The sequence below is a fragment of the Neovison vison genome, chromosome 1 (genome assembly GCF_020171115.1).
Source record: "Neovison vison isolate M4711 chromosome 1, ASM_NN_V1, whole genome shotgun sequence".
In the NCBI taxonomy this organism is placed as follows: domain Eukaryota; kingdom Metazoa; phylum Chordata; class Mammalia; order Carnivora; family Mustelidae; genus Neogale; species Neogale vison.
This window is the reverse complement of record NC_058091.1, coordinates 138883642-138899444: the sequence shown is the minus strand read 5'-3', so window position 1 is coordinate 138899444 and position 15803 is coordinate 138883642. Positions and strand designations below refer to the sequence as shown.

At 45.0% G+C, this 15803-nt stretch overlaps 1 protein-coding gene and 1 non-coding gene across 4 annotated transcripts in view; both read left to right on the top strand.

Annotated features, from left to right (window-relative positions):
* Positions 1 to 12291, top strand: part of ATXN1 (ataxin 1) — a 317212-nt gene extending 304921 nt beyond the window's left edge. For all 3 annotated transcript variants that reach the window (XM_044259362.1, XM_044259353.1, XM_044259371.1), the window contains one exon: positions 11063 to 12291. In XM_044259362.1, the coding sequence (XP_044115297.1) occupies positions 11063 to 11593 (531 nt within the window). In that variant the 3' untranslated portion in view covers positions 11594 to 12291. The remainder of the gene's footprint in view (positions 1 to 11062) is intronic.
* On the top strand, positions 8141 to 8266 carry LOC122898317. Its single transcript, XR_006382984.1, has one exon. It is a non-coding gene; the product is annotated as a small nucleolar RNA SNORA40 (small nucleolar RNA).
* Positions 12292 to 15803: the final 3512 nt, after the last annotated feature.

Genomic DNA, 15803 nt, shown 5'->3' with positions numbered 1-15803 from the left:
CCACAGAATCCCTTCCCTTGGGGCCTCCCTCCCAAGTATAATCCGATGGATTTTTCTTCTCCCAACCATACAGATTGGGTCTGTGAGTCTGCAGCAAGTCCAGTGGGAGCCAGTGGGGCTGAGCAGGAGGACAGGGCGTCCTCTCTGCTGGAGTGGGCAGCAAGTGAGCTGGTGAAGAAAATGCAGGACTTGGAGCTAAAAATACCGAAGTTGAATCTCTCTCCCATCCCTCCCGAGCACTGGAACCTTGTGCAAATTGTGTGCAAATTAGTGCACACATTCTGCATTGATTGCACAAACTACCTCAGCCTTCCGGTCCTCTGACGTAGTGGGAAGAATGAGGGTTGTTGTAAGGATTGAAGAAAATGTGTCTAGAGGAAGCGGAGCAGTCAGTATGTAGCATCTGTAAGCCCCTGACAGCATCAGTGACCTTCCCTGCTTCCATTTAGGTGGCTTTAGCCCTGCGAAGAGAAAGGTTAGGGGCGTCTGGGCGACATAGTCAGTTAAGCCGTGGACTCTTGGTTTTGGCTCATGTCGGGCTCTCAGGGTCATGAGATCGAGCCCCACATCTGGTACCCCGCTCAGCACAGCATCTGCTGGAGTCTCTCTCCCTCTGCCCTTCCCATTTGCGCTCTCACTCTCTCTAACAGAAGTAAATCTCTAAAAAGAGAGAGGGAGAAATGTTAGATTCTGAAAAAATAAATAGAAGGCTTCATGGTCTAAAAAAGAATTTATGAAAGGAGAGGCAGTCCAGAAAAGTCCAGAAAAAAGGATGGAGTTCCAGAGCACCCACACCGCTATTTCTCCAGGAAGAGCTAAACGCCCTCCTGTAAGCCAGTTGTACAGACACCTGCTGTATCTCTTGGAGCGTGTGCTGGCCTGGAGGAGTGCACTGGCGGCCCTGCCATCCCCGTCAGTAAGAGCCCCCAGAATAGAGGTTCCATGCGCCTTTCCTCTGCCAGGCGCCCCCTGGGCAAGCCTCTGCCCAGGATGCCACCCCCTCCACTTCCAACCAGCAAACACGCACCACCTGTGAGCAGCCTCCCCATCCCTCTGTCTCCTGCTCCCCAGGCTCAGCTTTGCTCAGGAGTATGCAAAACTTACTCAGTAGCATGGTAGTAAATTTTATTTGCAAAGTGCTCTGGGGTGACACTTTCCTTGGACTGTGACTTTCCTCACTGGCGAGCTCCTGTCTCTCACTTCCCAGATCCTCCCAAGGTGACTGCTTCCTTTTACCTCCTTGGAGGTTGGCTCATATTCGGTGCCATTTACCTTTTGTAGCTGAGCGGGTGGGGGGGTGGGGGGCGGGGGGAGGGTGCATGTGTGTGCATGTGTGTGTGCGTGTGTGCAGACACACTAGTACAGTGTGTTACAATGATGTGCTTCCTGCACGTTGGCCGACGGCTTTTCTTTCATGCCTCTCTTTCTAATTCGACTGCTGGGTTCTATGACTCATCAGTGGCAACATTATGCTTTAATGGATTAGCTGATGCCTAAAAATAGCCAAACCTCATGCGAGCAGCACAGAAGTCTGCATGGTCCCTTAGCAGCCAAGGCAAACTGACTTGCCAGCATTTCACATGCGGGGCTTGGTGGGAATGAATCCAAATGTATCAAAAAATAGGTAGTGACCTCCCCTGTGTGCGAAAGCCCAGCGCTGGGGCTGTGGTCCAGCAGTCGGTGATAAGCCTCCAACAGAAAGAAATGGTATCAGAGCACATTTCTGTTGATGCGCTTGTGTACCCCTCCAAAAAAAAAAAAGGAAAGGAAAGAAAAAGAAAAAGGCTCTTTTTTAGCCCATGTGTGATAGACACGCCCCCCAAGGGGGGGGGCCGTCCTTACATGTATTAGGGAAGCAGACTCTCATTGTTGGTTATAGCTGGTTTTTAACTAATAGACTTTATTGTTTAAAATAGTTTTAAGTTTAAAAAAGAAAACACAACGAGCAGAAAGTAGAGGGATTCCCAGACACGGAGGTTCCCCTGTTGTTAAAGTCGTGCATATTTATAGTGTGTGTGTGTGACAACGCATCAGCCAGGGCCGATAGGTGATTTTACCATAAATTATGTTAAGGCTCATTCTCCGTGCTGTGGCGTAGAGACATGGCAACAAACGCACCATGTCATCTATACACCGCTGTATCATTCAGAGTAGCTTCATTGCCCTAAAAATCTCCGTTTCACCTATGCTTCCTGCCCATCCCCACCCCCACCCCCAGAGTCTGGGAAACCCAGCCACTCATCTGTTCTCGTCTCTGTAGCTCTGCCTTTTCCAGAATGTTCTATCGCTGGGATGACCCACTAGGTAGCCTTTTCAGACTGGCTCCTTTTACTTGGCCATATGCATTTAAGGTTCCTCCCTGTCTCTTAGTGGCTTTGATCGCTCATTTCTTTTTAGCAGAGACTAATACATTGTTTTCCGAAGGCACACCGTTTAGGACCCTAAAAGAGGAAGGCAGGTGGGAGAGAATTCGGTGTGCCTGAGAGCTGCTCCAGCCACCTGTTGAGTCAGATCGTAATGGGGTCTCCCTGCGGTGTAGGCTCTGGGAGCCAGCCTGCAGCATATGAGGAGAACCCAACGTGTCATTTGGGATTTGTGTTCGGGGGCGTCTCTGAGCCAGGGTGTGGGTTTACCGAACAACCCTGAAATGCTTCCGCCAACGACTGAGTCAGGTTTTCGCATTTAACGTGATTAAATGTTTTAAATAGAATGCTCCCAGATACTCTTACACTCAACTGAAGAGTTGTGACTGTTTTTATTAATGATCTTTTAAACACTGGCGTAAATGGGTCTCTCGCTTATCCCGGTCATCTTTGCTCCGTGTTGAGAACATAGTCATGCACACTGGCCTTCAAGGAAAGCAGATGGGCTTTTTTTGTTGTTGTTGTTTTCCTCCTGTTAAAACAGGATCAAGTATTTCACTTGTAGACCAAGTTGGCAATTCCCAACTTAATAATTTCACCAAAAGCCAGCCATGTCGACTGAAGCCTGGCTTCTGAGCCATCTCCCTGATCCCGGGGAGGGACAGAATTTGTACATTTGGGACAGTATCAAGCAGAAATGGTTTGTAAAAGAGATGCCCTTCACATTCGTGAAAGCAGGGATTCTCGTGGAGGAAAGGGGAGACATATTTAAACAACAGACGTTTTGTTTTCTTTATATCTTGTTTTTGGTGATATGTACATATGTGTGTATATAGACACAGCACCAATCTAAGATTGAAATATATATGCAAAAGCATAAATATGTAGATACGTATACAGTGCTCAGATATGGTAGTTGTTGACTAAGTAGTTAAGAGAATTTTATTAAGCTTATACACAGAAGAGCTAAAAATGATCTTAAAAGCCAGTCATCAGCCAGACCAGGAAAGTGACATTGAATAAATAATCATCAGCCCAGAAGCGAGGATGTGTTGCCTCTCTGTCTTGGTGCTTTCATCCTGCATAGAAATTGGATGTGATCGTTTTAAAGGAGGTGATTTGCGGGGGGTCGGTGCTGGGGAGGTTTGCTGGAGAGAAGGAGGGGTGGGCAGATTTCTCAGAGAAGCAGCCGTGAGCTAACGGGTGTGCCTGCCGCAGCAGGAGGAGGGCAGGAAAGGGTGGAAAAGGACGGGAGGTGACCCGCCCCTAAAAAGGAGAGGTGCTGGCTACAAGGCATCCAAAGATGAAAGGCAGAGGGGCCTCAAGCTGACATAGGACAAAGGCTGTTCATGCTCACATTTCATCCTGCAGACTGCTCAAAGTGTTTGGAAAAGAATGTATTTATGGCTCAGGGAAAAAAAAAAAAAAAAGGGCCGTGTTGAGCAGCCAGAAGTTATGTAACATGCTTGGGTTTTATATGGCACTGCCCTCCCGAATGTATTTTCCTTGGGGTTTCATCAGAGGCTCTTTGAACCCCAGCATGATCTCAAATGAATTAATGATTATTGGCACATCCGAAAGAGCAAAAGGGAACTCAGGAGTGGAGAGAAAGCATCTACAGTGTGATTCGGTGAAATCAAGATGAATTGAGGCAGCTGTCACTCAGCCCAGAAAGCTGCCTGTTCAGGGGTGAGACAGACCCAGGGAAGGCTCCGCTCTTCTCCCTGGGGAGGACAGGAAGTCCAATTTAGTCCCAGTTGGTGAAAAGAAACAAGGACAGGCAGAGCCTTCTGGTGTCTAAACATTGACCTCTGTTGGCCATTCGTGCCATTGCAGTGTTCTTACATAGGGAAAGCGAACACAGAACTGGTTATGCTTTCAGATGTTTACTGAGCACCTAGTACACTCCAGGAAGTATTCTGCACTCTGGTGAGAGAACAACGAGCAAAACAGGCAATATCTGCACCCTCGTGGAGCATAGAGCCTTGGGGGAGTTTGGGGAAAGAGGTGACACAAACAAATACATAAGCAAATATAATAAGTGCCATGGGGAAAAAATAAAGCAGCCTAGAGAGGATAGGAATATTGGGGATGGAGGGTCATTACTTTAAATAGGGTGGTGGCCTGTGAGGCTCTCTCTGGAAAGGGGAATGGGAGGCAGCAGTACACAGGGCAGGAAGGATCCCAGATGGAGGAAACAGCAGATGCACAGACCCGGAGTCTCCTGTCTTTCAGAGTTCAACGAGGAGATCAGGGTCACTACAGTGCAGGGAGTGGTGGCAGGACGGTATGCAGACCATATTGTCTTGTTCGTGGCGGCTTTTTCTCCCAGTGGGCAGCTGGCTTGGCCAGGAAAGTGGTGGTGGAGGCAGGAAGAAATGGTCTCATTCTAGATACATTTGGAAGATGGGACCAACAGGATTTGCTTATAATTTGGAGATGTGCGGGGTGAGAAAGAGCTGAGTAAAGTATGATTCCCAGCACCTTGACCCAAACTCCTGGAAGAGTGGGGATGCCCTTCATGGAGATGAAGAAGAGCAAGCAGGCACCAGTACACCAGAGCAAGGGCATACCGGAAGGGCTATCCGGAACACGTGAAGTATGAGTTGCCAGTAGACACCCTAGTGGATGTCATCAGATAACGTGGCTGCCATTGTCCAACTCTGCCCTTGTGAAGTTACTTGCTTCGTGCGCATGTTCTGTCTCCCCCATGGAAGGCAAGAACTGGATCTTCAACCAGAGGTACTCTTTTCTAGTCCCAAACACTTAGCAGGTACTCAGGACTACGTATTGAACATCGCTAAAACCGTAAACCCTGGAGCATGTATACTCAATCAATAATATCTTGAAGTTCCTGACACCCTGGGGACGACCCATGTGGGCTTCAGATTCAAGCAGTTCACAGACTGAACATTCTGGTTTCAAATAACCTCATGTCACAAAATCCCACCTTCTTTGTTTCATCTCCAAAACAGGACAGGGTTTTTGAGGTAGGTAATGCTCCTCGCCAAGGGAATTCCAAGGAGATCAACCTAACCATCTATATTCCCACCGAAAAACCCTCGGTGTGATTTCTTCATTAACTGTTAATGATCAGTTAACCTTTAAGAAGGTTTGTGTCCTCCTGACAGACCCAATTATGAAATAAAAATAGATTTGTTGTGAAGACATTAGTGGGCTTATTTGAGATGTGTGCGGTAAGAGTTTGACTTCCACCAAAGAAAGAGGAAAAAACTCATTTGAGGTCACATAAATGCAGACCCCCAAAATGCATTATGTAGATAATTCAGTCTACATAATTAGGGAGGAGAAAAATATTAGTGAGGATAAATATTAGCGAGGGTAAGCAATTAGAACAAAAATAACATTCGGCCAGAGCTATCCTGCCTATTGCTTACAACAATCAGATCAGCTGAATAGTCTTTTGCTCCTAATTTGCATAGACCCAGCTGAGAATGTGTGATGTGGTGCCTTTCCCTGGACAGCAGAGCTTCTCTGGAAGGAGACAAAGCTAGAATTTAGGAGGAAGGGACCCAAAGCAAGCCTTTGAAATGGTGGAGAAGATCTTCCCCCAACCTAACCAGGTTAAAAATAAATTCTATTATTATCAGCTCTTTTTAGTCCACGGCTCAAATACTCTTTTCTCGCCTTGTCACTTTCATGAATTTTTAGGTAGGCTCTTCAAGCTACAGACCACATTACAACATTTAATTCTAAGACTTGTCTTGGGAGTGTTGAGATAAAAGAGTAATAAGGGGCTTTCAAAGTGCCCCCCCCAAGATTGTGATCCGTCTAATGGGAAGCATATACGTCTCCAGCATAGCTTTCCGAGTGATCAGTAATGTTACTTCTCATAAAGGCCTTGGAGATACTTCATCTTAAATATCTATCTACAGATACTTGGTAACGTGTGGACGTTTTCAGTTAGATTTGTCTACAAGGATACAGTAAATGTGACATTCAGAGCTTGAAATGTTGGCCACTCGGAGGAGTTCATACAATAGGGCTCACACATCAAGAACTTGACCATTAGCAGGTGTCGGCAAGGAGACAGACTCTACCCGAGTACAGGGGATCACGCGGGAAAATGCAAAGCATACTAGAGGCCAGTGTGTTTAGAAGTAGGGTTTGTAGTGTTACAGACATCACACTACCTCTGACCAGTGTTAAGTGGGGATAGGCAAGTGGATTCTTAGGAGGTCTTTACACTTGAGAACTCTGTTTCTGTGGCTTTCAATTGCAACTAAACAATCCCCACTTGAAGTAGGATACGTTCCTTCTGCATGGCATATGATGTTAGTGCTCTAAGGGGTTTGAGACTGGATTTATGGTCCTCCCACTTAGAATTGGCTGGGCATACCCATCTGACACTGTAACTTGTAGGTATCTTCGTACATACAAAAATGCAAATACATTTGTGTGTGTGATATAATGTAGTTCTGTAATTAAATATCAGCCTCCTCACCCATTATGTAAGGAGATTAGAATTGTATGAGTAGGGTACAAGGCAAACACTATTCCACGATTTGCTGAACCATGAAATAAAGCGATGAGCTTGTGCCATTGGATCTTACTTATTTCAGCTAACATTTCTCACTGGTGGGGGTAGTAGAAATGTTAAATTCATCTCTTTTATGGCATTGTAATATCTCTGTTCACAGGGGCAGAGATAGGATCAAAGGGAAAGAAAATGGGTTTTGGGGGGGCCAAAGACTGGGATTAAATCACTATTCCATCAGCTCATCGTTAGGATGTTAGGCAAGTGACTTAATCTCTCTGAGACTGTAGTTCCTTATTTGTAAAATTGGAACACCAGTACTTTTTATTCACTAATCTGGTGTGAGCATAAACAAAATACTTTTTGGGGAGTTTGTACCTAAATGTTTGACAGGTGGTAGACTCTCAAAAATGTTTAGCTCTCTTTATGTTGTTAAAATAGCCCAGAACAATTTCCCCCTGAAAATACGCAATTTATATGGGCTCACGTTTACACACGCACTAGAGTAGTAAACTTCAATATCCACTCTAGTTGTTCCCTCTAAAAATACTTATGACTTTTATGAAACAAATAAAATATATCATTCAAGAAGTGTGTGTACAACTAAACCAATCATCGTTACCAAAAAAGATAAAGTAGGTAAAATAGAAAGCCACAGTGCATATCACATGGAAATTTACTACTTTTTATGGTTTGGGGGGATGATATTTTAATTACTTCTGTGTTTGTGTATGTGTGCCTGCATATAAAATTCAACAAAACATTTTTAATATTATTATATATAGTCAATATTATTTTGATTTACCTACATCTACCATTTTCATTGTTCCTTGTTCCTTCCTGCATCTACAAACTTCCATCTAGATTGATTTTTTTTCTCTATATAAGGAATACTCAGTAGTATTTTCTTTAGTGCATATCTATTAGTGGTGAATTCTCTTAATTACTGTTTGTCTGAAAAATTTATTTTGCCTTCCTTCCTGAAGGCTCCTTTTGACCAAAGACTTGATTGGCAAGTCTTTTTCTTGAGTGTTTTAAAGATACCCCATTGTCTTCTAGACAAAACGGTTCCATTTTTTTAAGTCAGTACATTTTTATTTAAGGGATTTCACATGGGAGTCCTTCCACTGCCGATCACCTTAGCTCCTCCAAAGTGGGAATCACAATCTTCAAAATAACCCCTTTACAAAGAACTTTTGTTCAACCCACAGTTGTCGCTGTCAGTCAGCCCACACTTCTTATGGTTGGGCTTCTCTGATCTCCGCTTGAATACGGACAGACTTCTTGCTTTTGGTTTCGTTTAGCTCATAGACAAAGACTTAGACAAGTGGGAAAAACAAATCTTCTTTTGCAACCCAGAACTCATTGTTCAGTGCGAGTTTTGATACAGGTGAAAAGGCACATGATTCCGAAAACAGTTCCTTTCTTTTTAGTGAGAAGTCAACTATGAATTTAATTGTTGTCTATTTGGAAGTAATGTATATTTTATTCTGGAGACTTCAGGAATTTTCTTTTCCTGTCTTTGGTTTGTAGCAGTTAAACCGTGCCCTGCTGGGGTAAGAACTTCTTTTTCTTTTTCCTGCTTGGGGGTTAGGCCTTCTTAAATCTGCAGATTATTGTCTTATACCAATTGTGGAAAATTCCAAGCTATTATCTCCTCAAAAATATTCATTCTGCCCCATTATCTCCTTCTCCTCCTGGTATGATTCAATTTACGTGTCTGTTAGGTCTTCTCAAGGTGTCTTCTCTGTCTCTCACCTCGCCTCTGTGTTAATTTTTTTTTTTTTTTTTTTTTTGGTCTCTATGTCTCATTCTGTATAGTTTCTTCTAAAGCAGCAACTAAGGAATCCACTTCACCAGTTCTGTCATGAACCACATTTATTCTGTTGGAAAATCCATTGTGTTCTCCTGATTTTAGTGAATGTATGTTTCTTTATTCTAAAATTTCCATGATCTTTTGAAAACAGATTCTAGTTCTCTACCAAAATTCTCAAGCTTGTCTTTAACCTCCTTTAATATTATAAACATAGGTCATTTTAAAATCTGTGTCTGATACCTCTACTTTAGAAGACCCCCACCCCCGGGCTTTGGGTCTGTTTCTATTATCTGTTGTTTCTATTGGTTTTTTATTCATGTCCTCTGGTCTGTTCATGGACTTTGTCCCTCTTTTTTAATTGAGTGTCTTTTATTTGAAAAACTGTGGAAATAATTCATGACCTTAACCCAATTTTAGGGGCTAAGATGATCAAAATCTGAGCTTCAGACCTTGAGAGGGCCTATCTACTTCTGGTTCACCTTACTCCTAGAGTACAGCACTCAGCACTTGGGGGTCACAGCCCAAAAGAGTGGTGCTCACCAGAAAGCAGCCTGCCTTAGCACACCAGAAGGGTAGACCCTGAATTTCATTCCCTACTGTCCCCCTCTCCCATCCCCTGGAAATTACCAGAGGTCTACTTGGTTTTGAAACTGCTCAAATTTGGAATGTGCAGATGCCCTCGGGGGAAAATAGGTTTAAATCTCTCAACCATCACCCTTTTCTGAGCCTTACCGGGTGGTTTTTCATTATCTTATTTTCTGTCTAATGCCCATAAAAAAAAAATCATGTTTTACATTTTTCCCTTAGTTTTTGTTTGCTTGGTTTTTGTTCAGAGTATTTAGTTGTCCTCAGTGAGAAGAGTGTTCCAGACTATCTAGTGTACCACCCTGAGAAAAGCTATTGGAAGCTGACTCTTTGAACCTACTTCATTGTTTTTTTTTTCTTTTTTAATATAGCATAAAGTCAAAGATAATGAATTTCTATGAAAATTAAACTGTTTGAACCTCAAGTGCCTTTCAGCCTGGTTTAATGGTAACAGTAGGATTTTCACTGGACACTATCTCCCTGCCTTTGCTCACCTATCCCTACTTCCAGGAGTGTCTTCTCCTTGCATCCACACCTGTACTCCGCCCCCCAGTGTTTCAAAACTTAGCACAGTGTATTCTTACCCGGGAAGACTTCCTTAGTCACCTCGTCTTCAAACTGGCCTCCGGTATTCAGGTATTATAACCCTACTCACCACGTTGATCCGCAGTTATGTTCACGTGCCCATTTGCCCACCTGATTGTGAACTACTTTAGGATTGGATTTTCAGTTTATTTCCTTAGCACAGTGTGCACATGGCACATGGTGGTAGAGAAAACAGCAAACTCTTGAGAGGATACTGAGCTTCCCCCACTTTAGATATCTGTCTTCAAACCAGTGCACAGGCTCATTCGAGTACCTGGTACTTGACCTTGGATGGGCCAAGTCCATGAGCCCTCTGTGTCCTAAATTTTACCCTCTACCAACACTGTCCCCTCCTCAAACCTCTCCACATGCTGCCCAGCCTTCGGGGTCCCAGGAAAGCTCTTCCTCTTTACTCCAGCCTTCAGTGGTTCTGCTCCCCTCAGTTCCTGAGTACACACTCATTATCCAATAAATATGAAGCTTCAACCATGTGCCAGGGTCCCTTTTTGGAGCAAGGGATACAATGATAAACAGGTAAGCACTGCCTACGGGAGCCTGGATACAAGTTCACTCTAATTAGCCCCGTTATACATGAGAATGGTGTTTACCCAGTGAGCAGATAAAGTGCAGGACTGTATCTTGAGCTCCAGTCACCAACAGAGATTTGCTGAGTGCTGAACCCTAAGTACCTGTTCCGCATCCTTGGGGGCCCATCCATCTGTTCTAAAGGAGGCCAACTAGAAAGCTGATACTTAATAAAATAATATTTTGAGGGACACCTGGGTGGCTAAGTTGGTTAAACAGCTGCCTTCGGCTCAGGTCATGATCCCAGCGTCCTGGGATCGAGTCCCACATCGGGCTCCTTGCTCAGCGGGGAGTCTGCTTCTTCCTCTGCCTCTGCCTGCCACTCTGTCTGCCTGTGCTCACTCTTTCTGACAAATAAATAAAATCTTAAAAAATAAAATAAAATAATATAATATTTTGAACACTAAAGGGGCTTTTACTGGCGCCTAACCGACACCCATACGTGGTCTATAATTAAGAGCCTCAATTGTGTGTGTTGGTGGATGAGGCTTATATTGGTGGGTGAGGAGGAAGAGCTAAGTCTTCTCGCATCCCCCCAAATCTGGCTCACACACGCGTGGGTGTGTATGACCTAAAACAAGAAGAAAATGTCTTCACCGTCCTTTTCCCTATCTCTCACTGTTTCCACAGGTCAGCGTGGAGGTTTTGGTAGAGTACCCTTTTTTTGTGTTTGGACAGGGCTGGTCATCCTGCTGCCCGGAGAGAACCAGCCAGCTCTTTGATCTGCCGTGTTCCAAACTCTCAGTTGGGGATGTCTGCATCTCGCTGACCCTCAAGAACCTGAAGAACGGCTCTGTTAAAAAGGGCCCGCCCGTGGATCCCGCCAGCGTCCTGCTGAAGCATTCAAAGACCGACATCCTGGCAGGCAGCAGACACAGGTACGCCGAGCAGGAGAACGGCATCAACCAGGGAAGTGCCCAGATGCTGTCTGAGAATGGCGAACTCAAGTTTCCGGAGAAAATAGGATTGCCCGCAGCGCCCTTGCTCACCAAAACAGAACCCAGCAAGCCCACGGCAACGAGGAAGAGGAGGTGGTCGGCTCCGGAGACCCGCAAACTGGAGAAGTCAGAAGACGAGCCACCTTTGACTCTTCCTAAGCCTTCTCTAATTCCTCAGGAGGTTAAGATTTGCATTGAAGGCCGGTCTAATGTAGGCAAGTAGAGGCAGTGTGGGGAAAGGAAATTCGGCTCTCCCTTATCATTTGTATCCAGATTACTGTACTGTAGGCTAAATAACACAGTATTTACATGTTACCCTCTTTAGGTTTCTGTTCTAACCTTGTCATTAGAGTTACAGCCGGTGGTGCGCAGGAGATGGGTGCACTTGCTTTTCCGGGAGTGTCTGGCAGTGACAGTGGCAGGTTGGGGGGTGGAGAGGGACGGCCAGGGCAGGCCACCCCCCTCCCTCCCCGCGCAGGCTCTGGGGCGTCCTGGTAGAAACGAATTGTGGCTTCCGAGCACCTGCCTTTTCCAGCCACACAGAAGCCTCCACCGGGCGCTGACTTCCGCCGCTTTCCCAGAGAAGTTCTGCGGGGCAGGGAGCTGTCCGCGGTGCGCACGTGCGTGCGTGCGTGCGTGTGTTCCCGCGGGGGCGCGTGCACGTGGGGGGCACAGGTGCATGGCCAGGGAGGGTTCCCCTTCCCTCTGCCTCCCTCCGGCCCACTCTCTCCGGCCCTCAGCACGGGACTGGAGGTCCAGGGGGAAGGTACTGGTGAGGTTCTCCCGGCAAAACCAACACAGGAACTCAGCAGGGCCTGATCGGGGGCCTCACTCAGACAGCAGATGGGAAGCTAACTGTGCAGAAGATCCTTCTCCCCACCCCCCCAACATATTTTACAATAAAAGCAACTTTTAATCCTATAGATATATATTTCCCCCTATGGGGCCTGACTGCACTGATATTTTTTTAGAGCAACTGCCACACGTGGGATTTCGTTTCTGCTTTACTAGCGCAGTGATGTCTCCTGGGTGTCCCGGTGGGCTGGGCAGCTCCTGCTGGCCAGCGCCCCGCACGGTGGGGGGTGGGGGTGGGTGGGGCGGCGGCCGGGGTGGCAGAGGGCGGACACCCACTCTGGATTCCGTGCAGTGTTAGGAAAACCAATCAGGTTATCACTTTGACTTCGCTCCCAAGAGGTAGGCGCGAACTGCCCTTCAGAGAGCCGCGGGAGCTCTTGCATTGGGTTTGCAAATCTCGTCTTTTAACTTTAGTACTGTTTATAGTTCATGACTATGGACAACTCGGGTGCCACTTTTTTCAGATTCCAGTGTGACGTGAGGAATTAGATTTTGAAGATGAGCATATATATTACTATCTCTAAGCACTTAAAATGCTGTTCACACTTTATTACCAAGCATCTTGGTCTATCATTCAACAAGTACTGTATCTCCCTTTAAACTCTTTGGGAAGAAAAAAACAAAACAAAAAAACTAAGTTGCTTTCTTTTTTTTTTCCAACACTGTAACTACATTTCAGCTCTGCAGAGTTTCTCACGAGCAAGATATTGGAAGTTTCAATGTGGTTTAAAGGGATGAATGTGAATTATGAACTAGTACGTGACAATGGCCACCGAGTACTGCCTCACAGAAGGCACTTTTCACTTTGATGTTTGAGAAAGAATTAAAGGCCTATGCAGAGCTGGCAGAGAAACTGAGAGAAAAGGGATGGAAAAAAGAATACTCATTTTTGTCCAGTGTTTTTCTTTTTAAGATGAACTTTTAAAGAGCCTTGCAATTTGCACATCTTGAGTTTATAATTTGTGTGATATTCCTGCAGTTTTTATCCAATAACATTGTGGGAAAGGTTTGGGGGACTGAACGAGCATAAATAAATGTAGCAAAATTACTTTCTAACCTGCCTAAACTCTAGGCCGTTTTATAAGGTTATGTTCCTTTCAAAATTCATTTTGGTCTTTCTACCACATCTGTCACAAAAAAAAAAAAAAAAAAAAAAAAAAAAAAAAGGTCATAGCAGGACAACTCTGAGAATTTTCTTCAGACTCATTAAGAAAGTTTTCCATAAAGACATTTATATATGTGATCAAGTTTTTTAAAAAAAAATCACTTTATCATTGTTGAAATTACTGTTATTTTCAGAATGACTTTTTTTTTTTTCCATCGGAAATCAAATCAAGATTTTAATGTTTGGTACAAACCCAGAAAGGGTATACTTCACAGTTTAAAACTTTCATCCCCAGAGACCTGAAACATTGTTTGTGGGTTTTGAGTGAGTGTCTTAAAGTGCTTTTTTAAAAAATAGTTTTATAAGTAGGGAGAAATTTTTAAATATTCTTACTTGGAATGGCTGCAGTCTCTCTGAACAAATACTTAATTGGATTTTTCTTTTACCACTGAAAGGAGTACTTCTTGCATTTCACAAATTTGAAAACAAAAATTCTGATGTCGACCCACATTTTGGCTGTTGAGTATTCCATTATATTGAGCTCTCACCAGAACTAATGATATTTATAAACCGTTTTCTGGGGTGTACCAAAACATTTGAATAGGTTTAGAACAGCTAGAACTGGTCCTTGACTTTCTGTGGATTTCATTACCTTCTCAGCATGCTGACAGAGAGCTGGGTGAGCCCATACGTGGGGTCATACTGCTTATTTAGTGCTGTTTTTGGTTTTTTTTTTAACGTTTCCGCTCAGAGAACTTGCTTAATCTTCCATATATTCTGCTCAGGGCACTTGCAATGATTAGGTTTTGTTTTTCTTTTCCTTCTGTAACCTTTGATGGTAAGAGGAATACGGGGCTACCATATAGAGACTCTGTCCTCATCAGTACCACTATTTACAGAAACTCACGTGGACGCAGAAACACACACACACACACACACACACACACACCACCTTTCAGTTTAACTTCCAGTACTGAACTAACTGGATCCTCAACACCGACACTAAAATGGGAAAACATACATGGTTTGCAGCAATAGGAACATCACCATTAATTTTTGTGCTTCTATTTCAGGTATAGGAATAACACAGTCATGGGTTCTCTCTAAACATTGTCCCATTTCATTTTCTTGCTTTTGTAGCGTGTGCAATACCTCCCGTGCCAATAGGCCCGACCAGTGTGCTCTAGGGAACACTCATCCCCTGTTGGGCCCATCATCCCTGTTCTGGCCAGAGAGGGGCTGGAGGGGAGGAACCAGGAAGGGGAGAGCTTCCCACAGTGAGCTCCCGCCCAGGATGTGGAGGGCTGGGGCTGGGAGCTTTCGGGAGCCCCTTGTGTCTGTCACCACGTTGCAGAAAGAGCCAGTGGAGGAGAGCTAGGGGAGGAGCTGCAGTCTCCCCATGGCCACGAGGAATAGGGTGCAGTATGGAGAGGGCAGAGGCAGATTCGTTTCTCAGGTGCCCCCAGGAGCAACTAGAACCGGGATCAACCCATTCCATCTCCACGGTGTTTTCCAGAGCAGCAGGTTCCTCCTTCCTGGGTCTGTGTCCTTGACGCTTTGAGCCGTTCCTCTGGGCGTGGGCAGGAAGTGTGGCCTGATGTGTGTGTGTGCTTGTGTGTGTGCACGCTGTGAACATGCGGCCAGTGGCCATGGAGGGGCCACCTGCAAACAATGGTTACCGGTCCTCTGCGGCAGCTTTCTCTTCAATAGGAAGAACATCCAGAGGACAGGGAACCTCGTCTCGTTGGCAGACATTGGTGAGCCCAGGGTGGCCTTGGTCCCCACTCCTGTGTAGCAAACCTAACAATGACAGGCGTAGACATTCTCCACTGCCGAAAAGCTTAACGAGGATCAGCCATGTGCCTCTGTACGGTGTCCACTTTGCAATAGTTAGCCATCTTTAGTTCTTTCTTTCTCTCCTGTTTTCCATTTCTAAAGTACTAACAGCAGGCCTTTTGCGTTTACAACGAAACACAATCACCAAGAAATCAATCAGGGCGAAAAGGAAGGAAAAAAAAAAAAAAAAAAAAAGAAACCAACAAACAGGAACCTCTCTTTATAGGGATTTCTAAATACGTAAAATGACTGTTCCTTAGGATGTCTCACTTAAGAATCATTTCAAGTTTGTTTGGGCCACATTGGGGAGGGGGTGGGGGATACAGAGAAGGATGCCACTTACCTCAAACCTTGTAAAGTGGAAATCCAAATTGGATTTTTGTTCAGACTTGGGGATAATTTTCTATGTCGGTCAGTTTTTTGGTTCCCCCCTTCCCCCCGCCAACTCAACCTGGCCTGGTATGGGATTTTTTTTTTCTCCCGTGGCTGTTGATCCCCATTGCTGACTCTGAATGGTGCCCCCTGTGTTTTCTGTTAGGTGAGTGTGTTGCGCTTTTCTCACCCCCCCCCCCAGGAAGTGGCAGCATCCCTCTTCTCCCCTACAAGGAACTCTGCGAAACCTTTCTCACCTCTTACT